The sequence below is a fragment of the Scyliorhinus canicula genome, chromosome 14 (genome assembly GCF_902713615.1).
Source record: "Scyliorhinus canicula chromosome 14, sScyCan1.1, whole genome shotgun sequence".
Lineage (NCBI taxonomy): Eukaryota > Metazoa > Chordata > Chondrichthyes > Carcharhiniformes > Scyliorhinidae > Scyliorhinus > Scyliorhinus canicula.
The window spans coordinates 38,821,730-38,848,908 of NC_052159.1; the positions used below are offsets into that span (position 1 = coordinate 38,821,730).

General features: G+C 44.0%; 1 protein-coding gene across 12 annotated transcripts in view; it reads right to left on the reverse strand.

Moving 5' to 3' along the window:
- Window positions 1–27,179, reverse strand: part of nbeaa (neurobeachin a) — a 1,044,979-nt gene that overhangs the window by 9,876 nt on the left and 1,007,924 nt on the right. For all 12 annotated transcript variants that reach the window (XM_038817846.1, XM_038817850.1, XM_038817848.1 and 9 more), the window contains 5 exons: window positions 19,584–19,739; window positions 17,156–17,326; window positions 7,943–8,044; window positions 7,570–7,766; window positions 6,684–6,835 (listed from right to left, as the gene is read on the reverse strand). In XM_038817846.1, the coding sequence (XP_038673774.1) occupies window positions 6,684–6,835; window positions 7,570–7,766; window positions 7,943–8,044; window positions 17,156–17,326; window positions 19,584–19,739 (778 nt within the window). The remainder of the gene's footprint in view (window positions 1–6,683; window positions 6,836–7,569; window positions 7,767–7,942; window positions 8,045–17,155; window positions 17,327–19,583; window positions 19,740–27,179) is intronic.

Here is a 27,179-nt window from a genome sequence, read left to right on the forward strand (position 1 = left end):
TGCTACAAGTGCTTTGTGCATTCAGATAGAGCCTTTAATTTAACATTATTATCACTATTCTTTGCAAAGGCCTTGTATGCTTCAATGTTTTGCCTCAATGTTTTGCTTTACATTTCCAAATCTCCCTTCACCTGATCCCTTCTTCCACCTCTTGTAGCTCTATCCATAGTCCTACGTTATACAATTTTCCAAGACACTGATTCCAGCATGGTTCAAATAGAGCCCAGCCTAACAGAACAGCTTCCTCTTTCCCCAATGTCCTATGAACCAAAACCTCTTTTCTCACACCATACTTTGAACTAGGCATTTGATTCTCTAACATCCTTGATCTTCAACCCAGCAATGATGAGCCAGTCAGTTTAACCTTGGTGGTAGGGAAGCATTTAGAAACAGTGATTTAGGACACAATTAACAGGCTCTCAGGCAAATACTGATTAATTAAGGAAGAGCAGGATGAATTTGTTAAAGATATATAGGGCTGGATTATCCGTCCCATCGTGCCACTTTTCTGCCTCGACCTGCCGGCGGGATTCTCCGTTATGCCGGCCGGTCAATGGGTTCCACATTGTGAGGCAGGCCCACGCCGTCGAGAAACCCCCGGGCGCCGGTGGAAAATCTCGCCCACTATGTTTAAATATTTTAATAATTTAATATTTTAATAAGGTAACAGAGAGGGTGGATAATGGTAACAAAGTTGATGTGTTGCAAATCGACTTTCAAAAGACGTTTGGTAAAATGTCACAAAAAAGGTTTTGGAGCACATTCAGAGCTCAAGGGAATAAAAGTCAACAGAAGTATGATTACAAAACTGGCCGAGTGACAGGAAACAGGGAGGAAAAGTGAAAGGTCATTTCTTGAACTGGGGGAATGTTTATGGTGGGGTTTCCTAGGGTTGGTATTAAGTTCTCTGCTTATCTTGATCTATATCAATGATTTCGGCTTGGGTGTACAGGGCACAATTTTAAAGAAAGATGATGCAAAACTTGGAAGTATTGTGAACTGAGGAGGACAGTGTAAAACTTCAAAAGGACGGAGATTTGGCATGGAATGTGTGGGCTAGTGGCAGATAAAATTTAATGCGGAGAAGTATGAAGTGATTCATTTTGGTCAAAGAATGAGGAGACACAATATAAAATACAGGGTACAATTCTAAAGGAGGGGCAGAAACACAGGGACTTGGGAGTATATGAGCACAAATCACTGAAGATGGCAGGACAAGTTGAGAAAGCAGTTAATAAAAAGCATGTGGAATTCTGGGTTTTAAAAATAGGGCTAAAGTAAATGATGGTACCTCAGAGGATGAGACTGGGAATTAATAATGGGCAATAAGAAAATGGCAGAAACTTTGAACAATATTTTGAATTAGTCTTCGTTGTAGAAGATACTAAAAGTACATCAATAATCATAGAAAACTAGGGAGCAAAAGGGAGGTAAGAACTTAAAACTACCAATATCACTAGAAAATACATACTAAGCAATCATAAGAGACTAAAGGCAGATGACCTGCATCCTAGGGTCTTATAAGAAGTAGTTGCAGGGAGAGTGAATACATTGGTTTTAATCCTGAAATTCCCTAGATTCTGGTCAGGCCCCAATGGATGGGAGAGTCAGAAAGCAGGAAACTCTAGGCCAGTTAGCTCCAATGTCTGTCATTTTGAAAGCCCTGGAATCCATTATTACAAATTAATAGCAGGACATTCATAAAACCATGCAGAGGCATGGTTTTATGAAATAAATCATATTTAACAAATTTATTAGAATTCTTTGAGGATGTAACAAGCAGGTCAGGTAAAGGGGAACCAGCAGATGTGATGTATTTGGATACATAATGAGGCTTGGTTGAGAGTCCAGACAGCTATGATAATACCAGCTCATATCCTTTAAAAGCACTCCAACAATCACAAAGCCCAGGAATAGGGTTGTGAATGCCAGAATTGGGATCTGCCTGCCATTTTTTTATACAGATCCCAAGTCATCCTGACTTGGTTGATATTCAGGTTGCAGCTCCGAGAAACACACCGCTATCCAACTTTTGCCGTTTGTTTTGGCCTCAGGAAGTTTCTCTTTGCTGAGGCCACACTTAGAGGGATTTAGATTGGGAGACCATTTTGTCTGGCAGTGCCGATTTATTCCCACCCTCCACTTTTTTGACTCCCTTCATCCCTCGCCAACCTTGAGGAGGCCTCCACGAAAGCCGCCCGCCACCACGCCCACTTGAAATAGTTGCCTCGGACCCAACTCCTGGTAATGCCAACCTGGCATCTGGGCAGATGGCACTGCCAGGTTGACAGTGCCAAGGTGTCCAGGTGCTAAGGGAGTGCCAGGTAGGGCTAAGGGAGGGCCACTCTGCCCTGTCGCCAACCACCAGGAAAATGTGACCTTCTCCATCTAGGTATGAAGAACAGTAAAGCAAAATATTATTTAAATGGAGAAAGACCACAAAACTTTGTGGTACAGAGCAATTTGGGTGACCTCATACAAGAAATACAAAATGTTAGCCTGCAGGTACAGACAATAATTAGGATGTCAAATGGAACTTCGGTCTTTATTGCAAGGAGGATGGAGTATAAAAGTAGGAATGTCTTGCTACAACTGTGTAGACTGTTGGTGAGACCACATCTGGAATACTGGATACAGTTTTGATCTTCTTATTTAAGGAGAGATATACTTGCATTAGAGGCAGTTCAGAGAAGGTTCACGAGATTGATCCTGATATAAAGGCTTGTCTACTGAGGAAAGGTTGAATAGGTTTTGCCTGTACTCAGTGGAATTCAGAAGAATGAGACGTGACCTTATTGAAACAAGTAAGATTCTGAGGGAGTTTGATAGTGAAGATACTGAGAGAATGTTTCCTCTGTGGGGGAATTTAGAACCAGGGGAATAAATTCAGAATAATGCGTGCTCCATTATTCAATACTTGTAAGGCTGAGATTGACAGATTTTTGATCTCAGGGAATTAAGGGACAGGGGACTCGGCAAGAAAATGAAGTTGAAGCCCAAGGTCAGCCATAATTACATTGAGTGGCAGAGCAGGTTTGATGGGTCACATGGTCTACTCCTGCCCCTATTGGATGTGTTCTTGAGGGTTTGCCATTTAAGATAGAGATGGGGAGAAATTTCTTCCCTCTGAAGGTCCTTGGAATCTGGAACTTTCAAACCAAAAAGCCTTGGGAATTGAGTCATTGAATGTACTCAAGGTTGAGATAGGCAGACTTTGAGCTATAGTTGAGTCAAGGGTTACAGGGAACAGCCAGGAAAGTGGCGTTGAGACTAAGATAAGATCAACCTTGATCGTATTGAATGGTGGAGCAGGCCGAGGGAATCATGTGGCTTACTCCTACTCCTATTTCTTATATTCTTACCTCCATGCTTTTTCATTTCAAACTTCCTATCCAGCATAGACTAAAGAGACTGTAACTTTCTTTTTAAATTGTGATAAATGGGAAAGAATCCTGTACAAGGTGTGAAAATATAATTGATGATTAGGAATATAATTATTGAATTGTAAGCGACGCCTTCTAGATACATACATGCCCAATTATAGCATACTATTCTTGTTGCATAAGCCCTACACCAATTGAGAACCACATACGCCTTCATAATGCAGTTTTGATTATCCTATTTGAAAATCATGACTTTTGATTCCCTAATTACAAATTAATTGTAATCTTTGAAAATGATGAGTGCTAAGAAAGCCACAAAACAAATCTAATTTTCTAACAGCACAAGAGGGAGTTACCTTGCTATAACTGTGATGCATAATTTCCTGCAAGTAGCAGCAATCAATCCTAAATAGTTTTGACCCTTAAGCTCCTATTAAAGCAACACTGTAAGTCCATATACTTGGCGCAAATAAATTTTATTTCTAGTGTTTCAAAGAAATAAAAACCTTGTTAACTTGAAGTCTGAATATTTATTTGTAAGGGTTTCCTTCACATATATCTAGCTTCTCTTTGTTTTATCATACATGCATATGAACAAGTGCTCACAACTCTTTTACAAATAGAATTCACATTAAAGCATTAGACTTCTTATTACTTAATGCTCATGGTATGAAATGTTAGATGATCATATTTTACAGTTTCCTCACTTTTAAAATAAAATTTGTATAACCAGGATTCATTAATTAATTCCTTCTTACAGAGTTACAAAGAAACATGTAATGCGTAGTGATCTTGGCTTTTAAATGGACAATTAGAATTGAAACTCTTATGAGCCTGGTGCTGAAAGAGTTCTTGAAGAGACCTGTGATGCTGAGGAGATTCCTAAGGCAATTACTTGTCTGCTTTTGGGAAGTATGCTGGTAAGACAAATTATTTGTCTCCTTCATCCAGTATGGGCATTGACCTGGATCACCAATGAAACAAAGCAAAGGGAGTTCCTTCAAGAGCAGACAAAGTTTGCACCAATGAGTTAGTTTGGCTTAGCATCGGCAAAATTTTAGCACTGATGTATTTATAGCCTTACATTTAATGAGTTAGTAATATTGAAGCCTAATGTTGAGTTTCTAGCAGATCTCGAACTTTGAAAGTTCATCCAATGACAATAAAGATCATGCTGTATGGGCCAATTACTCGTGAGATCCATAATGTTTGATACCGATTTTAAAACCAAGGGCTGGCAATGATGAGGCTTATGAGCAGCTCACCAAAATCAAACTAATTGAAGTATACTCTTATGGGATAATAGGAAGATATTCCAAATATTAATTGGATCACATATGTTATATTTTAAATTATGACTTATCTAAAATATATATTACTCTTGAATCCACCAGGATGATAAAATGACCAATAGTCTTCTTGTTGAAAGATGAACTATTTAATGAATAATAAAATAATAAACTGTGAGCCCTTTTATTCAATACTGAACTAACTATAAAGAAATAAAGTACAATACAGATGACTATACACTGTTATAACAAACTAGTTCTAACTTCTCTCACTCTAGCTATTCTATGTCTTGCTTGTTCACTGTTTTGGATCACACTTTCTAACTAACTAAAAAGAGCGAGAATCCGGTTTTTATAGTATCTGACATTGAGACATCTAGTGTTGAAATGACTGTACTACATTAACATACGTTGATCATGTATATTGATATCTGAATATCACTACAACATACAGCATCAACAAATCAACAGGAATAAAACAGAATGCATCATCAGGGACAGAACGACTGAGAACTTGACCAAGTATTACCTAACTAAAGAGAATCAGCGTGAATTTACGAAGGTTAAGTCATGTCTAATCATCAACATCTTGGAGGTTACGATTGGCCAGAAACTTAACTGGACCAACTGTTTAAAACGTGTGGCTACAAGAGCAGGGATTCAAGAAGGCAGCTTACCACCAACTTCTCAGGGCAGTTAGGGATAGACAATAATTCTGGCTTTACCAGCATAAAGAACGCATTTTTAAAAATCGAGCTGAACTTTTACTAGCTTGGTTGGTTGGGGAGTGTCTATGGATGTTGTGTATATGGTGCTGAACATTATGCAATTTCGCACTTCTGACCTTATGATAGCGAGAAGGTCATTGATGAAGCAGCTGATGATGGTTGGGCCTCGGACATTACCTTGAGGGAATTGTGCAGTGACATGCTGGGACTAAGATGATTGGCCTCCAACAATCACAATCATATTCCTTTGTGCTCAGTATGACTTCAATCAGTGAAGAGTTTTCCCCTTGATTCCCATTGACTTCAGTTTTCCAGGGCTCCTTGATGCCACACTCAGTCAAATGCTTCCTTGATTTCAAGGGCAGTCACTCTCACCTCCTCTCTAGAGTTCAGCTCTTTTATACTTTTTAGGACTAAGACTGTAATGAGGTCAGGAGCTGAATGGCCCTGGCGGAACCCAAATTGATCATCAGTGACCAGGTTATTACTGAGTAAGTGCTGCTTGATAACATTGTTGATGACGCCTTCCCTCACTCTGCTGATAACTGAGAGTAAACCGATAAGACAGTAAATGGCCTGTTGGATTTGTACTGGTTTTTTTAGTGCACAGTAAAGAATAATGCCTGGTGTAACATTTCAAATCCTAACTACATTCTACATAATTATCTCTTCTCAACTTCCTTTTGAACTTGGGCGGCACAGTGGTGCAATGGTTAGCACTGTTGCCTCACAGCGCTGAGGACTCGGGTTCAATCCTGGCCCCGGGTCACTGTCCGTGTGGAGTTTGCACATTCTCCCCGTGTTTGCGTGGGTCTCACCCCTACAAACCAAAGATGTGCATGGTAGGTGAATTGGCCACGCTAAATTGTCCCTTAATTGGGTACTTTAAAGTCATTGAAAAAAACTTCCATTTGAACTCTTTGTTATTATTGTAATTCTATAATTTCTCATGACTTTCTATCTTACTGACCAGTGAATGCCATTATCACTCTTGATCTTATTGTAATCATTTATACTCTCTTGTAGATCACTCCCTAACCTCCTTTCATGAAATAAAATCCTAATTTCTCAAATGTCTTTTTAGAACTGTGAGTCTCCTATTTGTTAACATCACAGCGCGCCTATCCTTGTTTGTTATGTCTTTCCTCTAATGGAGCATACACAACCATACACGGTACTCCAACAACCTACTGGGAAGTATTTTCTCTGGAAGAATAATGAAATATGAATGAAAAGTAGATAAGATTGGGAATGTTATTCGACACACACTTAATATCCATTACCTTTGATCATGGGATAGGTCCATAGCCCTAATGCCAGCATCGCAACCAGGGTAAACATACAGTTGCTTGAAGTCACAGGCTTGCCACACTTCTACCACACCATTATCTCCCCCTGTTACTAGGTTTTGGCCATCACTGCTGAGAAGCAATGCCTAGAGAAAAGAAACAGTATTCTGTAATTTAGAATTAAAAGAAAATCCTTTAATTACATAAATAAATCATAACAAACCTAATGAGGAGAAATTGGAGACAATTACGACAAGAGGCCGTAAAATGCGTACAAAGTCCAAATTTGATTGGGCCTCGCTTACACAATATTGACCACATGGGCGTACTGATGCAACTTGCCATTCAGGGAGTTAGAAATTAGCAAGTTGGTTTGCCAGTATGTCTGGGGGCCGTGGGGCCACTGGGGAGAAACTACAGGATTTCAGGCCAGGGTTGGACGCAGCTTGCTATATTGCGTGGAGGGAGGAGGTACACGTCTGGCTACACAAAAGTGAAAATGAAAAAAATTGGACCGAGCTTTATTTTTACTCCTGGCTCCAAGCTTTTTTTCCTGTATGTTCATTGAAACCAGAAACATGAACATTGGAGAATGGAGGAGCTCTGTGTTCCTTGCCGATATGTTAATCTTCATGCAGTTTAACTCGTATAAAGCTCCTATTCAATTCAGTGTGAACACCACCTTAAAAATTTTCAACTGGTCAACCAGTAACTGGCACTTCAAAAGTTAGAAGACACAATTAAAGAGGAAGTTTGATCACTTTAATTTAAAAAATCAGTTGGTAAGCATGGAAAAGACACGAAGAATCAAAGCAGTCATAATCTAAAAGTCTACTTCACTAAAAAATGGATATGTTTTGCAGCTTCATATGTTACTTACTCTGGTTGAATCATTGGTCTCCATCTGCCCTAATAGTTTGCCATTGATACTAAAATTACAGAATCTTCCTCGCTCATAGTAGATGATACAATGGCCTTCACTGGATACAGAAATAAGACGTGGGTAGACACAGTTTTCCGGCCCCTCCAGGGCTCTAAGAAGATCTCCAGTAATTGTATGCACCAGACATGGCCCTTCTGTAACAATACATCAATATGTTCAGAAAAAAACTCAAACATCTGCTGGAAAGGATTGAAATTGTTCATTCCTTTAGATGGGTGACACTTTGGGATTAAACTATGCTCAAGAGAAAACACTGACTCATTAAAATATTAAAACTATTAATACTTTGTGCTGTGGTCTTCCTGCTCACCTTTGGCACCACTGATGACAAGTCCCAGTTCAGCACACACGGATACAGAAACAACTTCATGGTCATGCCCCGTCAGGACAGCTCTAGGAGCCGGGTAGTCACCTAAAGCAAAAATCAGAGACGATGCCATTGAGTAAAAAGTAGAAAGAATATGGAACTGGCATATTCTTCAGTTGAACATATTATGCATATTGCACCCTTTGAATTAAAGCATCTTGGCATCTTAATATTAAGGTGACATTTGAACACATACAGCACCAAGAAGCCTGGGTAAGCCTGAAGATGATTGTGACCACAGGGTGGGGATGGTTAATCACCTTATTTGGAGTCCTCAGAACACTAATTTGATTTCTGCACAGTACATGGTCTAATTCCGACAACTGAAGGATTGAACTGAACAGTGTAGCAGCTGATTAAAAAGCAACTCTAAGATCATTCATTTGTCCTTTAGGGGAAGAGAATAGTAGAAGGAATGGATATACCCAAAGAGTGGGAGATGGTGCAAATATGATGACTCACCAAATAAGGCGCAAAGACAATATGATGTCTTAAGCTTGAAAGGTAGATTTTTTAAAAAAGTGTGAACTGATTTTCTATTCCTTTAATAGACAGAGGAAGCACGGGAACATAGCACAGAAATGGTTAGTGCCTGTAACAGCAAATGTTCGTAATCAGAGCGATCATTTAAAAATAAACTGATTATTCTATCACTGTCACATTATTTCTAACAGCTGTGATGGGAGGTTAGAGGTTGTAACATGCGTGCAGGCAATGTAGGAACACTACTTCTTGAAAATAAAAGTGGATTTTCAATATGAATATCTGTACTTTGTTCAATGGTTCACCTCCGCAGTCCACTGTGCAGTAAATGAGGCTGCCATGCCAGAGTGTTGCTCCTGAACCATACCAGACGTTGCTTAATAGTTGACCACCATGGCACAAACCATCATCTTGCAAGACGGAAGGCTGCCGCTATATTTGAGTTATCGTTATATTTATACCGGGGGTATTTTTTACATGTTATATTAGGTGAATTATTGTGAAAGATCCTCAACTTTGCAGCAAGAAATTAAAATTGAGGTCGAAAAGTTGCCTTTTAAAATGTTGAAGTGAAGGTTTCAACTAAGTTTCATACCAATTGCAGCCAACAAAGTACCCAATTTGCACACAGTGTGCTCCCACAAACAGCAATGTGACAATGAGCAGATAATCTGCTTTTGAGATATTGATTGAGGGATAAATATTGGCCTGGGCAAAAGGGACAACTGAAACAAAAGTGAAATATTGCACATGCTGGCAATGTAAAATAAAAACAATATGTTGGAAATACGCAGTGTATCAGGCACCATTTGTGGAGAGAAACAGAGGTGATATCAGAACTCCGAAATAAGGATCATTGACCTGATATGCTGGCCTCGATTTAGCGACCGCGTTAGCCATGGGCGCAATTCCCGAAATGGTTGCTAAATCTTGCAGGATACGGAAAACACGATTCTTGAGATTTTGGTTTGCAATCTTCTGACCTGCCTCCAATGACTCAATCGGGTTCCTGCCCAAGAAGGGCGCGGGCCTGATTTGCATTCATTACCATCGCATTGGCAGGTGTCATGACCCATCGTTTGCCTGCGTTGTATCTTTAATCCAGCCAGCTGGACAACACGCCAAATCACTACTGCTCTTGAAAAATGGAAAGCTGGTACCAAGACCTCCAGGAAAGGGGGGGGATGATGGGTGCAGTCACATCCTATATGAAGTGGGCGAGGAAGAGTGCCTCACTGAGATCCCGGCTGCTCGCTGCTGCCGCTTGTCCTCCATCCTCTGGTTGGTCCTACGGGTCCTCCCCGGGCTCATCCTCCAGCCCCTCATGGCCCGGCACCTCCTCGCCCTCCTCCTCAGAGATGGGCACGTTTCTCCCTCTCAATCATGTCGCCCGCTGCTGTCCAATGTTGTGGAAGATGAACAGACTGGTGGCAACCCTCTGGGGGTGTACTGCAGTGTACCACCAGAATGGTTGAGGCACTGGATCTTGAGGAGTCTGATGCACCATCCAATGACAGCCCAGATGGTCACATGGGCCTCGTTCTCTCAGGTGTCTGCTTTAGTCACCGGCATCCGCACTGGCATCATTAACCAGGTCCTCAGCGGGTATCCTTTATCCCCCAAGAGCAACCGGCCATCCTGGGTGATCCTTGAAGAGACCGGAGATGTACGACTGCCACAGGATGTAGCTGTTGTGTACATTCCTAGGGAAGCATGTACATACATGCATGTTATTCATGTGGTGGTAGCACACAAGCTGGGTGTTCAGGGAGTGGAACCTCTACCTGTTAATGCAGGGCATTCCCAGACGGCCCGGTGAGGACAAGGCAACATGCGAGCCATTTATTAGCTCCTGGACCTGGGGCATCCCATCGATGGCGGAGAATCCTGCTGCCCGGGCATCTTGTTTGGCTTGGTCCAGGTCAAAATTTATATTTATATTGTCCGGCGAACAGGACATCCGTGACTTCATGGATGCACTTTTAGGATGTAGCTTGTGAGATGGTACACAAGTCGCCACTCGAGCCCTGGAATGATCCTGAGGCGTAGTTGCTCAGGGCTGTAGTGACCTTGACGGCCTCTGGGAGGGGGCAACCTTCTCCTCCATGTCGTGCTAAGTCTGCAAGGACATGGCACAGGTGCTGTCCCCTTGTTGAGGAGGAGCCTCCTGCGGCACACGATGAACGGCATTTGTTTGAAAGAACAGCAGTGCATGTACACTCTGGGCTGCCACTGGCCTCCCCTTCCCGTCTCCCCCTGGCTTGTTGAGCAGCCAGGGCCTGCAGCATGTTGGGCGGGGCCCTGCACGTGGGCTGCCATCTTGCACCCCTGTCGACCTTGCTACCGCCACCTCTTCCCTCCCCGTCTGGCCTGTCAGCAGCACCAATAGGGCAACTGCCGCATGCTCCAAGGTATCGTTCATATAATTTAATATCTGTAAGGATTTGGGAGGATATGAGACTGACAACCAGCGGCGTCTTCCACCCCAGAACCCTCCAGTCTCCCCATTGTTCCCCTACCACTCCCACCACCTGGCACGCCCTGTCCACACACACCCGGCCGCTGTGGAGACCCTTGCTCACTGTATCTCAGACCCTGTACCGGACACCCACACGTAATGTTACATGGACCGGGCACAATTCCCCTCCCCGGTACAGACACCCACTCATTGTTCGCGGAGATGTCCCCGTTGCTGTTGCCCAGCACCTGGGTGTTCAGATGTTGGCTGCTGCATTCTAGATGTTGATCCCACAGTGATCAGACCTCATGGTCTGATTGGGATACTAGGCGATAACCCCCACATGCTACACGGCACGCCCACCCATGGGGATCCACTTTGGATATGTGAAGTGCTCGCGTAACTATGATTGCGAATTCCCAATTAGCAATAGCCTTCAGCCAGGCAGCCAGAGGCATCGTGGTCAGTGGGAGTTATGGGTGGTTGGTGGGGCAGGCGGACTGGGGTTGCTCCTGGAACGTGACCACGTGGTACAGGGGTTGGCACGACAGGCCCGCGGGTGCTAGGACATCCATTACCCGCCCCACCCCCCCACCCCATCCACTCCCACAGCCCAGGCCATGAGCAGCCACTCCCCCACTCTGCAACCCCCCCTTCCACCAATGGCAGCCCACCCCTACCGAGGCTTGCGCCCTGGAGGCTCCCCCACCCCTCTCCGAGCACCAGGGCAGCAACCCCAGTGCCCCCCAGCTCTTTGCCTATGAGTGAAGATGGCTACTCATCTCCTTGGATCCCCGCAGCAGCCCTTCCGTCAGCTTCACGTTTTTAAAATTGAGTACTAATTGGCACCACCCTCATGACTGCTTACTCGGGAGGCTGTTAGATCCGGGGGGGGGGGGGGGGGGGGGGGGGGGGGGGGCAGTAGATAGGGGCTGTCCCGTTAATTGTATGGAGATTGGGCTTAAATGGTGATTATTGGATTCTTGGCACGTCACAGAGGATCCTGATTTTGCCAACGGGAGCGGACTGGTTAGATCACAAACAGATCAGTGCTCAGTGTGGTCCTAGATTTTGGCCTCTCCTGCGATTTAACAATCTTGTCGTGCTCTCCCTTCAGCATTTGTTCATCACTTTTGCTGTATGATTAATGTCAACAGAAACCAGAGGCAGGATTTATCGACCACTCCGCCGCATGTTGTTCAGTGCGGAAGGCACTGTGGGATCTACGGGTTCTGCGCTGTCAACGGGATGTCCGCCCAGGCGAACAGCCAGTAAATCGCGGATCAGTAATCAGTCCCTCAGTGCCAAACTGCAACTTGTTTTCTGCATTTAGTAAACATTCGGGAAAAACCTCGGGGTGAAAATTAGCGTAGGTGACATGGATTCAGTCCATTGGTGAGAGAACTGATGGAAAACCTATGTCAGCACTCCAAGGAGTGCCCAACACTACTTCAGTGTAATCAGGCAATGGCAGCATCTCACTTCTGGCAGAAAAAGGTCCCAGCAGGGTTGAAATCCCGCCCCTGGGAACTGCCAGCCATGCCACCAGGAGCATTATATGCTGCAGCTAAATTTTTGAGGCCTTAACCAGGGATAATTGCTGTATCCCTGGAGACAGGTGAATGTGGGCTGGTTGATGGCAGCAGGACAGGGGTTGTTGGCAAGGAAGGAATGAGGGCGAAATGTTAGAGGGGCTCTCAAAGGGCATCTTCTGAATACCCGGTTCCTCAGTTGGGCACTAAGTGCATTTGAACGAAGGACCCCACTGGGAAGCCCTTGACAAGCCTGGCAGGGTTTGCTGGGTGGCATGGGAGACCTGCCTGAGTTCAGGAGAATCCTTGAGCCACCATTAAATCCTGTGTTCAGGGTCAATGGCCTTTAAGTGGTTCAATAATTAGCTTTGTTAGCCAATAGGATGGTTTCCCATGTCAGCCCAGCCCATTTTCCTGCTGCTGGCTAAATGGAGTCCAGCTTTTCCACGGCAGGATGGCCTCCCCTGCGTTTATACCACCTCGCCCGCTCTGGAGGTGGTGTGGGAGGGGGGGGTGGTTTCTATTAAACCCCGGCCCAGGAAACTACTTGGCACTGTATCATAGATGATAATCCTACTATACTCCCTGTACACACACATCTGCGTGGCAAAATTTGGTTCCAACTCCATCTACAAGTTTGCTGACGATACGACCATAGTGGGCCGGATCTCGAATAACGATGAGTCAGAATACATGAGGGAGATACGGAACCCTAGTGGAGTGGTGCAGCGACAACAATCTATCCCTCAATACCAGTAAAACTAAAGAGCTGGTCATTGACTTCAGGAAGTAAGGTACTGCACACACACCCCTGTCAGCATCAACGGGGCCGAGGTGGAGATGGTTAGCAGTTTCAAATTCCTAGGGGTGTACAGCTCCAAAAATCTGTCCTGGTCCACCCATGTCGACGCTACCACCAAGGAAGCACAACAGCCCCACTACTTCCTCGGAAACTAAGGAAATTTGGCATGTCCACATTAACTCTTACCAACTTTTACAGATGCACTATAGAAAGCATCCTATCTGGCTGCATCACAGCCTGGTATGGCAACTGCTCGGCCCAAGACCGCAAGAAACTTCAGAGAGTTGTGAATACAGCCCAGTCCATCACACGAACCTACCTCCCATCCATTGACTCCATCTACACCTCCCACTGCCTGGGGAAATCGGGCAGCATAATCAAAGACCCCTCCCACCCAGCTTACTCACTCTTGCAACTTCTTCCATTGGGCAGGAGGTACAAAAGTCTAAGAACACGCACAAGCAGACTCAAAAATAGCTTCTTTCCTGCTGTTACCTGAATCCTAAATGACCCCCTTATGGACTGACCTCATTAACACCACACCCCTGTGTGCTTCACTCGATGCCGGTGTTATGTAGTTACATTGTGTACCCTGTGTTGCCCTATTATGTATTTTCTTTTATTTCCTTTTCTTTTCATGTACTTAATGATCTGTTGAACTGCTCGTAGAAAAATGCTTTTCACTGTACCTCGGTATACGTGACAATAAACAAAATCCAATTCAATTCAATCCATTCCAGTTTAATTAGTCAGATCAGAGCTGGTAAAATGCAATTGGCTACATATACAATGAACGTGGCCAACATGATCTGGAAGTGTCAACAGCCGATTAATATTCATTTTTATCATGGAGTTGCAGGAATGCCAGTTTGAGATGTTGAATGAAACAAGAGATTATTGCAAATTCCATCTGCAAACAACAGGAGTCCTTTTAACGTAATTCATGAATAATTAAACTGAAGATTAAACTAAAAACTATTGTGTTCTTTTAGGATTTCACTCGTTGACAACGCAAGACATTTGTGGAAAGACTATACAATCTCAACAAAGGTGTTCAGATTTCATTACTTCTTAAAGCCGCCAAAAGTTGATTGATTAAATGCTATAAAACTGAAGCTATGTTCCCTATGGCTTTGTATCCAGGCAGTAATTTTAATAATAGTTTGGATTTTAATAGTGCAAACAAAACAAATATTTTCAGTTTAATAATGAATGATTTTTAGCTGGAATTATTAGAAGTAATTTAAAAAATATATTATTTAAAAGTCAAATAATTGTGATTAAAGATGATGTAACAACAAACTGCCACATGCAAAGTACAATATGGATTGGCAGTTGGCAGTGTCCACACAGGGTGTTCCAATCTCAGTCAGGGTTGAGCCATAAGGGGGAGGCATTGAGTTGGGATTTACAATTCCTTACAGGGAAAGAAAGTGGGGAGAAAAAAAATCAGACACCAAGTCACTTTAGGCTGTTGCAATGTGTCTGTGAGTGAACGATATGGGATTTCTTGCCTGCCTTGTCCTTTGATGATGAAAGGATAGAAACTAGAAACTAAAACAATCGAGGGGGAAACAAAGAAAACAAACTTTTAAAAAAATATGAAGTGTGCTCAAAAGGCAACAATGGTTTGTGGATTCCCGAAAATAAATAACCAGTTACAGATCATATGAACTGAATTAAATATGAATGGTACATTGATGCAATACATAAATTTACTCTGGATTACAACCCTCCCCCCAAAACAAAAACAAGAAATGCATGGATGCGTGCTCTTTGGAGTTGTCTAATGAGAAATGTCAGGTGAAATCCCTCTAATCAATGGACTTTCAGGCCCTTGGGACACAGTGTGAATTGAATTGATCCCTTTAAGAGAACAGCAGTCAAAGGCTGAATGTAATATATTGCAGAAAATGCTCTGGAGGATTCTTGGCCAAGTGCAACACACCTGCCTGACAAAAAAAGATTCAATCAACTCCTGTTCCAACATAAGATGTCGGAGTCTTGCAGCTCTTCAACATAGGGCACCAGCTTCAATTAGAGAGTGCAAATTAATTTTTATCACTTTTAAATTAGTTTTTTTTCCAGTTGTGAATTACTCTGCATCAGATTAAAGCATCTGGCACCAGATCTATCAGAGTTTCACTTTCAAACCGATAAATGTGATGTTTGATGACAATGTATTGCAGCATTCAAATGCAAGCTTTAACAATGAAGTGCAAATAATTCAAGCAATTTACGCATTTCAAACAGACACATTCTCTTCCAACATACAAATTTTCTCTCAATTGCATGGAGGATATTTCTTCTTTATTCAGTAAACAATTATTTCAGCATTTTACATACAATTGTTCAATAATTATTTATTTCGTAGAAGCAGCACCACCCAAAATGAAAAACAATCAGGTAACACTTCATAACTACCATGTAAGAAAATGTCTTGGTTGAAAATTCTGGGTTCAGTTTTAATACTTGTGCTTTCTGGGCCTCTTTTGGCCTTGACTCCTCTCCCTGGCAGGTTAGTTCTGGCAGGTAAACTATCACTGCTAACACTCACTCAGGCATCAATTTAAAATAGCAGTTTTGACCCCGATTACATCATCAGAACTGAATTTGTACATATGCAATGAAGTCACACCTGTTTTGCGTGGTGTCCTTGCAGCCTGAAATTTCATATTGCAGCCAGCTAGATTGGGAAGACAAAGGCACGAGTAAGCCCCCGCCCTATGCTGTGACCCCCCACATGTTGACTAACAGATGGGGAGAGTTAAAACAGAGCCCTCTGAATAAACTATGAATCTAGAATCTGCAGCCTCAGCCTTGAGATCATATCATTTTCACAAGGATCATGGTTTGGGATTCTATAGCGAGGCCATATAAAAAGCTATGTCAAACTACTGAGTAAACAAACAGGTAAGGCTTTGCAGTACTGTTTTACAACACTCATTCCATCAACACAATCAGCCGGTGTGATAAGCTCCACAGGAAAGCATTAAGTTACAAATGTGAAATTATTAAAATCAGTTTAGTTTTGTAATAGGAAGGAAAGCCATCACTTTACTTGTTCGTCTATTTGCATGTGTTAACATTTAGATATAATGGCATAATATGTTTGCTATCAACCTTTCTGACATTTTGTCTTGCTGATCTCAAAACAATTGGAAACCGTATTAACAAATGTGCTTATCTGATTATTTTAACACTTGCAGTGTCTTGAAATATTTGTGCACCTTTGTTTAGAAATAAGGATCTGTTACAAAGTTAGATTTCTTTCGAAAGCAATCTTTTCAACTCATTTACAATGTTCAACGTGAATATACATTATAAAATCATCAGGTGTAATTCAGATTTTCAAGAGTTTATTTCTTGATTAAATATGATAAAAGAGCAATTTGATATAATGGGAGGTGTGTGATGAAAGTCTACAGCAAGATTACTACAATTGTGAAAGATGTTATAATTTACCATAAAAAATACACTCTATAAATTGCTAACTAGATTAAGTAGTTTCAGAAACATTACCAATCTTTCTCTTTGTCTTTAATATGCTTTATGTAGATGTGAAGTACCTGAAATAAAACTTATTATCTTTCTCCCAATTATGATCTGCAACAAACCTCGTTTCACAGATTGGAAGACATACAGTCAAACTACAAATCTTAATTAATGTCCCAACACTGCTGAAAACTCATTACTGCATATTCTAGCACCTAAAACAGCTAATTATTAGTTCTGGCATTTATATTTCTTCCACTCTTTCATAGCTCTTATTTTGGTTACGGGAAGTTTGACAAGTAAGCTCTAATCATCCTTCACGTGACATGCTTTTTACAAAAAAGCATAACATTAAGTGACAGTTCTTCTTTTCAAAGGCTACTTACTATTGTTAGGGTTGTCTCCAATGATGTGATGCCGGCCACTCCAGTACCATAGCAAAAGCGTGGCATCACGAGAACCTGACACAATGTAACAATCTCCACCAATATAGGACTCGGATCTGGCCAAGCATGTGACCACATCCCAGTGTCCAAACACGATTTGTGTCAATTTACCTGAAAATAATGATAAAGTCAGGTTTTATTGAAATGTTAGTATAAGATGGATAATGTAGCTGTACTATATTATATTTGGCTCAACCCTTTCTTGAATCTTTGCTGATAAACATGGACATCTATATCAAATTTTGGATATATTTCACTGTTGCACTACTGCCATCAAAAACCTTAGAAAACTTGGATACTTTTCAACAGTAATTATTCAGAAAACCTCCGATAAAGTAAAATGAGCTTCAATATTAAAATATCTAAAAAATGAATTAAATGCACATTTAGTGGAACAGTGCATTTATGTACTAACAAGCAGCAAGCACCTCAAAGTGGAATCTCATGCACAACTATGTTTTTGATTCAGCTGCATTGCTGTGGGAAGGCTCCAAATGCAGATCAGATAGGATATATAACACAGAAACAGATCATTCAGCCCAACCTGTTCGTGTTAGCATTTGTGCTCCATTTGATGCTCCGCCTGCCTTTCCTTGCCTAGTTCTACCAGCACAACCCTCTATTACCTTTGCTTTTTTATCTACCTTTGCCTTAAATGCACCTATACGATTCACCTCAACCACCGACTTACCTCTCTTGTTAAAGAAGTTTCTTCAGAATTCTGTATTTGATTTTTTGATGATTGTCTTTAATTGATGGCCACTAATTTTGGTCTTCCCCACAAGTGGAAATGTTCTATGTATGTTTACTCAACAAAACCTTTCATAATTTTAAAGACTTTTATTAAGTCACCCTCAGCTGTCTCTTTTAAGAGAAAAGAGATTCAGCCTATTCATTCTTTCCTGAAAGATATACCCCTGGATTTCTGTTATCACCTTTATAAATACTTTTTGCGCCCTTTCCAACACTTCAATATCTTTATCTAGTTTCTCTGCTATTTCCACTCATCTGCCCCCCTCTTGTTCAAACCTGTTGTCATCACCCCTTCCTCAAAAAAAATCAAACTATTACCCCTCCGTCCTTGTCAATTGCTGCCTCATCCCCAACCTTTCTTTCCTCGCTAAAATCCCTGAACTTGTCGTTTCCTCCCACATCCGTGTCCATCTTTCCTGAAACTCCATGTTTGATTTCCTCCAATCAAATTTCTGTCCCTACCACAGTATTGAAATCGCACTTATCAAAGTCACAAAGGACATCCTACATGACTGTGACGAAGGTAAGCTATCCCTCCTTGTCCTTCTCGACACAACTGCAGCCTTTGACATGGCTGGCCACACAATCCTTCTCTAACATCTCTCCAAAGATACAAAAACAAATTGTTATTGCAAGTTGTCAGTTGACGAGAAGGTCAAGCTCAACTGTGATATCCTTCACGGTCAAATACACTGACAACAGTCTTTCTCTCAGTTCTTAGATGAAAAATGGTGACTGAGGTTTTTGCAGAGAGATGATAACAGAAATAAGGCAAAAAAAATAATACATTGATCACTTTTGGAAAGCCAAATTGAGATGAATCCTTTATACCATTAATAATTAAATACATATAAATAGAATATGCTGAGAAAGCATAAACGCCAGTTAGCATCTTAAAAGAGTTTTAAGAATTAACTTTTCAGTTAGAACTCAACAGAAATGATTAATTAGCATTCCTTGCTAGATTTACTTTTGATTTATGCTTTCATTTGCCAAGTGTTTCCACCTTTTTGCAGCTTATTATAAAAAGTACCATTTCAATTGAAAACTAGTAGGGAGTACAGCTAAATTTTAAAATGGTTACATTAAGAGTATCAGCATATTTTAGTGTCAATATTTAGATTTAAATAACATGTGTCCTGGATAGATCAAGGCTTGGATTAGTATTCCCATTTGCAAAGAAATCTGGTGCTGGATTCTCCGTTGGCGGGATCCTCCGCCTTGCCGGCAGCACACTCATGGCCGCGGATTTCCTGACGGCGCGGGGTTGCCCACAATGGGAAACCCCATTGGCCGACTGGCGGGACGGAGAATCCCACTGCCGGTGGGGGCATACCGCACCAGAAAACGGATGCAGTGGGATGGGGAATCCCATCCCTGATGTTTATGCTATTTTATTGAGAAACTATATTTGGCTATTTTCAGCTGGAAGCCGAGAATAATTATTATAAGTGTCTCTGGAGTGCGCTGGTACAGTACAAGGAGGCACAATGAAGTGATGGATGGGTTAACCCTATATCACATGCATGACTATGTTGAAATTAATACCATTGGTTGCTCTAATTTTCAAACTACAATCCTTAATTTCTAGAAGCCACTTGGTACTGTCACATACCTGTTTCTGTTGAGTACACTCGAAAACTCTTATCCCAGAATCCACAAACGAGGATGTATCGATTATCTGCTGTCACAACAAAGCAGTGTGCGTTAATCTGAATGCTCTGATCCACAAGGTCCGTGATCTGCCTCTTGTTCACACTAGCATTATTGGCTGTGAGGAGAAAACAAAGAGAAACAATTCTGAGTTCATGCTGATCTCAAACACAAAACACCTCAGATGCTTCTCAGTAAACAGACAATCTTCACCTTGATTATCTGCTTAATCTGGGCAAATGTTTCACAAATATGAATTTAAAAGCTTGCGGTTGAGACAGGCTTTTATCTCCGTGATGTGTACAATCATTTGGTCCCCCCAGTAAATCAGGCTGGTCTAGCTTTTGTTTTACACTGATTTCTCGCCGAGGTTTTTTTTATCTCCTTCACAGAGGTTTGAAAAACAGTGAACTGAGGCACTCATGACAGAAGAAAAACAACTTGACATGCAAGGCCAAACTTTGCTGCTTTTTAAATGAAAATAAAGGAAGAGTAGTAGCCCATATCTACAAGACAGTTTGATTTAGTAACCTCTCAGTAGAACAATCATTCTGGGAGCTAAAGAAAACATGTCTTTCTATTGAGAGAGGCCTTGGAGTGACAGAAGCAGAGACACAAATACGAAGTTAAAACCCAGTAATGATATGTCATGAACCTAGCAATGTTAGGGAACCCACTGATACTCAAGATTGATGGTGATCAGGGGTAACAAGCTACATCTATGGAGTCCTTGGATTCAGCTTCCTTTATATTAAACATTGGAATGAAAGAACAGCATATTCTCATTTTTGTGTAATTTACCAGATAAGATTTAGTTCAGAACCAGTGAGCTGGATTTGTGTCTTCACTGTCTGCAGGGTAATCTGGTGGGGAAGATCGTCCACTCTTTATAAAACTCACTGGATCTTCATTCCAATAATTTCAGTAGGATGAATATTGGTTCAGTACTACAATGGGTGGATGGTCCACTCTGTCAGATTACCATGCAAGTGGGATTCTCCCAACGGGAGTCTAAGTGCCGACGCCGGAGTAAAAACCGGACTGTTTTACTTCGGCGTCGGCGCCCTATTCTCCCCCCTCCGTGGGGCTAGTATGGGGCGGGGCCTCGGCGTGGAGTCAGAGAACCGGCTCCGTGTAAAAGACGCGGCACCTTGGGTCCCGCGCATGCGCAGTTGGGCTGGCGCCAACTAGCGCATGCGCGGTTAGCTCGTGGAGCGCTCTGGCCCCTCATCAACGTGGCGCCAGGGTTTTGGGGCAGGCCGCGGAAGGTAGTAGGCCCGGGGGGGAAGAGGCCGGCCCACCGATTGGTGAGCCCCGATAGCAGGCCAGACCCCATCGGAGGCCCCCCCGGGAACGGAGCCCCCCTCGCTCCCCCCACAGGCCGTCCCCCAAGCCTTCGCGACAAGTACATGCCGGCAGCGACCAGATGTGGACGGCGCCGGCAGGACTTGGCCGTTTGCACGCGGCCGCTCGGCCCATCTGGGCCGGAGAATCGGCGCTCGCGTCTGCGGCGATTCTCCGAGCGGCCCGGCGCGATTCGCGCACCGCTGGTTTCGGGGGGGGGGGGGGTGGGTGAATCGCATGTGGGTGTCGGGGCAGCGTGGCGCGATTTGCACGGCGCCCCAGCGATTCTCCCACCCAGCCGGGGGGGGGGGGGGGGGGGGGGGGGGGGGCGGGGCGGAATACCACCCAAAAATCAAATTCAATTCAATGAAAGACGTTTACCTTATGAATGTTTTCATCTCTTAATCAAAAATTCAACTACATCTGAATGCTATGCCAGCTACTTAACCTAAAATTGGAAAAACTTTCCTAGTTCACAAATATTTTCCTTAATCAAACTTACACCAGAGAATTATGACTTTTTGTACACAAATTGTAAAATTGGGATTTTCCAGTCAAAGACTGCATTATGTACATGGATATAACCAAACCTGTTGTTTACTTTGTGGCCTATATGGTACAATATGAACTCTTCTGAAATTATAACTTTGGAAGGAAATGCAATACAGAACAGGAAAGTTTGTAGCAATGTAAAAGTTCTTGAAAAATTTGCAAACAGTTAAAACGTTTGCTTGTAAGGAACAACATTATAAATCTATCCCCTCCACCCCTCAGACCAGTTTTCCCCTAGATCGGAAATATTAAGATTACTGGTGTAATTTTAACGTAAACTGCAGAGTGGAAAACGAACAGGATCAGATCAGACCTGCTTCACCGTTTCACATTCCAATGTAGAAAGTAAAATTGGATGCAATGTAAGATGTGTAGCTAATCCAATCCAGTAAATATTCCACTGGGTGGGTTAGGCTAAAATCAGTACAGGAATGGAAACTATGGGGCCAGAAATTCATTACAGGTATAAAAGTAATAAGAAGTGTGTACATCTTTGATATTACTTTTTTCCCCATTCATTCTCGGGAAATGGATGTTGCTGACAAGGCCATCATTTAATACCCATTCCTAGCAGTCCTTAAAAAGATGGTGCCGGGCCTTCTTCAATGCGGTGAAGATGCTCCCACAATGCTACAAGGTGTAAGTGCACACAGTACAAAAGAGCTTGATGCAAGGGTGGAGGCAGTGCAAAGGCGTATGAGGAGAACGACAGAGGCACAGGATAAAAGAGCATGAGGAGAGCATTGGTGCCCTGTGTGTGGCTTCAGAACATGCTGACTGGTTTCTGAGACATCTGAAGTAACCGTTTAGTGACTGGTGAGTATTTTTTCTTGTTTCCCTTTTCACACTCAGGCAATTTATTAATAATTGTAAGATTTAATATTATTATTAGGTGTGACTGTGAGTGAGTCAGTTAAGGGGATCGAGAAGATAGAAATGGAGGCGCCATCGCAACTCTGCAATTGGTTTGAGGTTCTTGCAGTTTATATGCAGGGACTGCAATGTAGATGAAGACACTGACCAAGACATCATGGTACTGGAAGCTATTCATGGGGGTAAGCGGGGGGATTTGGTGGCAAATATGTTGTGGCAGTAGAGGAAATATTGTCGGGGGGGGGGGGGGAAAAGATGCAGTTCTCTGTAGCCAAGAGAGTCCAAAAGACTGTGTTGCTTGCCCCGTGCCAGTGTTCAATGTTTATCTGCATTGGGCTGGAGAGGAGCTTGCATTGAGAGGGGAGGCATCCAGTTGTCATGGTCAATGTGGCTGTCGATAAGACTAGTTCTCCTGAGGGTAAGAGTAGCTAGAGGCTATGTTACAAAGAAAAACCTCAAAACCATTTGGATTTTACCTGAGCCAAGGGAAAATTAGTGTACAGTAAATGAGATGAGAGATTGGACACGTGGCTCAGAGACTTGTGGGAGAAATGGATTCCACTCATGGACAGTGGCATTAGTACTGGGCTAATGAGAGCTGTGCATTGGGAAGGTCTTCTCCTGAACTGTCCAGCATCAGTGTTCTGGCAAGTCATACAATTAGGACAATAGAGGGAGGGCTTTGAATTCAAGAGCGGGAGGAAGAGATCACGTGAGGGGAGATAGGGAAATTAAAGGGAAACAACAAGGTAATAGAGCAGGTTAGTGATCTGAAAAATTATAACCAGGGAGGGCCATAGCATACAAACTTGAGAGTGCACCAGCAAATTAAGCCAGAGTAAAAGACTCTGTAACAGAATGCGCGTAATTATAACAAAATGGATGAACTGTTAGCACAAGTAAATACATATGACCTGGCTACCATTACAGAGAGGTGGCAGCAAGGTGATCAAGACTGAATATTCAAGAGTTCTTGAATTTCAGAAGTAAAGGCAGTGGGGTAACTCTGTTAATTAAGTATGTCATTAGTACAATAGTGAGAAATTACCTTTAATTCTGAAGATCAAGATGTAGGGGCCGATTTTCTGATCACATTATGTCTGGCGCAAATCCCGTTAAATTGGGAAAATCTGGCATGAGGCCCAAAATGGGATTTGTGCTGTGTGCAAATCAGTTAGCTATCTTATGCTGGTGTGATCCAGATCTCGCCCAGAAAGGGACAGAACCTGATTAGCATGCTTTGAATTCCTTGTAATCTCATTAGCGAGATTAAAGTCAGATGTTCTGGCCTCAAAGAATCTTCCCGCCAACCAGCAGGATGTCACATTGGCGCCAATTACTAGTGGTCTTTAAAATCGGGGACCAGGCACCATGGACTCCAAGGGGGAGGAAGGAGGTGAGTAGCCCTCTTCATTTAGTGCCAGGGTGCATCAGAGTAAAAAAACCACTGGCCAGATGATGTGGGGGGACCGTTCAAGGGAGTTGAGGGTTGGGGTCTCAGGGTGCACTTGAGGAGGTCAGGTCAGAGGTCTTCCATGGGATGGGGCACAGTGGGTCTGTGAAATCTTGAAGCTAGCTTTCTTTCATGTTTAACACCCCTTAATGGTGCACAACACAGCTGCAGCCTGTCTATCCTCAAATCCTTTTACAGGACAGAGCCATTCTGCAGCTTGTTTCAGAGAAGCATTTCACACGTTGATATTTCAATAGGCTCTGTGGTTTCACTGTTGCAGTATGCCTGCTTTTATCCATTTGTACTTGCGTATTTATAGTCCCCATTAGCTTTTACGAGCTTCTGTGGTTTAGCCAGCTGTTGTCTGCTTCATAGGACTTATGGGGATTGTTTGTTTACACTGCATTTCACACCCTATTAAAATTCAAGAGCTTCCTCCATTGCACACCATTATGACAGAGCACTGTGGTATGCTTGTGAAGCTTTTTTTTCCATCCATGCAGCTGGTTGAACTCAGAAATTTGAGTGCAAGCGTTCTTGAATGATGACCTTCTTGCAGCCGCAGTTGAATTTTCAGGCTGAGCTCCAGGGAGCTGAGTAGAACCTCCCAGATTTTAGTTCCCAATGGCCTGAGGGATGGGGGTCTCCTTATTTGGGCGGAAGGTTGCCATCCTAAGGGGCTAGTTGCATGTAACCCAGAGAGAGAAAGTGGGACAGTAATGCTCTGGGCCGGGGGGTGCAATATGGGATGCACTATACGTCATGTAGTGGTTGGTGTATTAATTGTAAAGGAATGCCAGCAACAAGATTGTGGAATGTCCAACCCTGAGTATCCACAGTGCCTATTCATGTTGTCCTTCTTTGTCTCAGTGTTCTTGTGCCTTTGTACCTTCCTGTGAGTCATGTTCATCCAACCAATTGGCCATCAACATTTATCCTTTACCACTCTCAGCTGCCCTCATTCTCCAAGTCAGGGATATGGGGTGAATCCTGAGGTGTCAATCGTTGAAGGTTGGATGCCGGAAATTGGGAGGGAGACGCGAGTGCCTTGCAGCAATGACCACCTGACTGCATTGGGAGATCCAGGAGCCCTCAAGGTTCACATGAGCACCCATGTGCCACAACACATGTTGAATTTGACTGCTGCTTATATGAAGGGAGGCAACAACCAGATAGGAACATGTTGAGGACTATGAAAAGGTCTGGACAGTTATCATGGTGGTTGTAGTGACAATGTGTTATAGACAGTAGTTAATAGAGATGGCACTAGCCACCGGAAGTCAGTGCAGACTTGTCAGCCTCCAGGATAAGGAGGACAAAGGGGTATTGGGATGGATTGAGGGTCGCAGGATGGATGTGCTAAATGACTGTCGCTCTCTCTCCTTCTCACATTCCTCATAGATTACTGAGTTGTATTGAGTTAGAGCCAGTGGAACTGCCGATCATCCTGATTGCTGTTTTGGAGACCGACTCCGACAACGCCAACCCAGGCTGGAGCCTGCACCAGGATAACAGGGAGCCGCTGGTCAGGGCAAATCATGGCCACCCATCAGGCCAAGGAGAGGGGCAGAAGACAGTGGAGAAGGAGACCTTGGGAGTACAGGACTCACATGTCCTTCAACGAGCTGTCGGATGCTATGGGCGTAAATTCCGCCCCAGCTGTGGCCCGAATTCTCCGCCATCCGGGAATCGGCGGGGGCGGGAATCGCGCCGCGCCGGTCCCCTCCGCGCTAGTCGACGGGCCCGCCACGGCGATTCCCCAGCCCGCAATGGGCCGAAGTTCCGCCGCTGACAGGCCAATCCCAACGGTGTGGTTTAAACCACCTCTGGTGCCGGCGGGAGCAGGCGGCGCAAGCGTGCCCCGAGGTCCTGGGGGGGGGGGCAGGACGATCTGACCCCGGGGGGGGTGCCCCCACGGTGGCCTGGCCTGCGATCGCGGCCTGCCAATCGGCGGGCCGGCCTGTGCCGTGGGGGCATGCTTTTTCTTCCGCCGCCACCACGTCCTCCACCATGGCGGAGGCGGAAAAGACCCCCTCCACCGCGCATGCGCCGGGGTGACGTCAGTGGTCGCTGACGCTCTGGCACATGCGCGGACTCACGCCGGCCGGCGAAGGCCTTTCGGCCAGCCGTTCGCGCCGGCTGGTGGGGCGCCAAAGGCCGTTTGCGTCTGTCGGCGGGGCGCCAACCACTCCGTTGCGGGCCTAACCCCTAAAGGTGCAGAGAATTCCGCAACTTTGGGGAGGCCCGACGCCGGAGTGGTTCTCGCCACTCCAGTACACGGGGACCCCCCGCCCCGCTGGGTAGGGGAGAATCCCAGCCTATGTTCTTCTGATTGACCAAGGAGACAGTGCGTGACATATGCCATGTCTTTGCAGACCTGGCACTTCATGAAGGAGGAGGACAGCTGCTCCCAGCGGCCGGGAAGCTCATGGCATCTCTGGATGTTATCACTACTGGGTAATTTCAGGGCTCGGGTATTGACTGCAGGGCATTTCTCAATCCTCAGCCCACAAGTGAATCCAAGTGCTGATGAATGCTCTGTATGCCCGGACCTCCAACTACATCCATTTGACTTGGACTAGGCCCACTAGGCCGAGTCTGCAGGATTCACCGCCATCGCTGGGATGCCTCAGGTCCAGGGGGCATTGATGGCACATATGTCGCCTTAAGAGCACTTCAATGTCAGGAAGTGACTTCATCAACCAAAATAGGTTCCATTCTCTGAATGTCTAACTCATATGCAACCACCGGCTCAAAATCATACACGTGTATGAGCGGTACCCAGGTCATGGGTCCCGGGAGGGATGTCTCTGGTAGAGGGGGGCAGGCATTGCATTTTGAGGGGGGGAGCTCAGATGGTGTACCCCTCCACCTTACCATTCACTCGTCACTCGCTCACTCATTCACCCACTTATCCATTCACGAACTCACTGAAAGACTTGGACCTTTAAAAACATACCTGAATACAGTAGGTAATGTCGTGAAAAGGGGCTGTCCTTGCTTTGTCCGTCTTTTCATGTACTGAATGATCTTCTTTGTGGATTCCTGCGAGTTGGCACTGCCAAGGTGCCCAGCTGGCATTGCCAGCTGGCATGGGCACTGCCAGGGTGCCAGGTTGGCACTTCCGGGGACCCTCCCATTGTGTGTTCAGGCTGAGGGGGGAAGGGCTGATCATTTTGGGGACCTCGGAGATCGGGTCACTATTTAAAAATGGCACCCCGTTCTCTCGCTGCACTGGGGAGTTCTGGTGAGCGGAAGAGTAGAAAACGAGGCAATGTGCAGCCTTGGCCGCATGTTCCCCGTTCAGGCTCCTTGTACACTGTGAGTTGCGTTGAA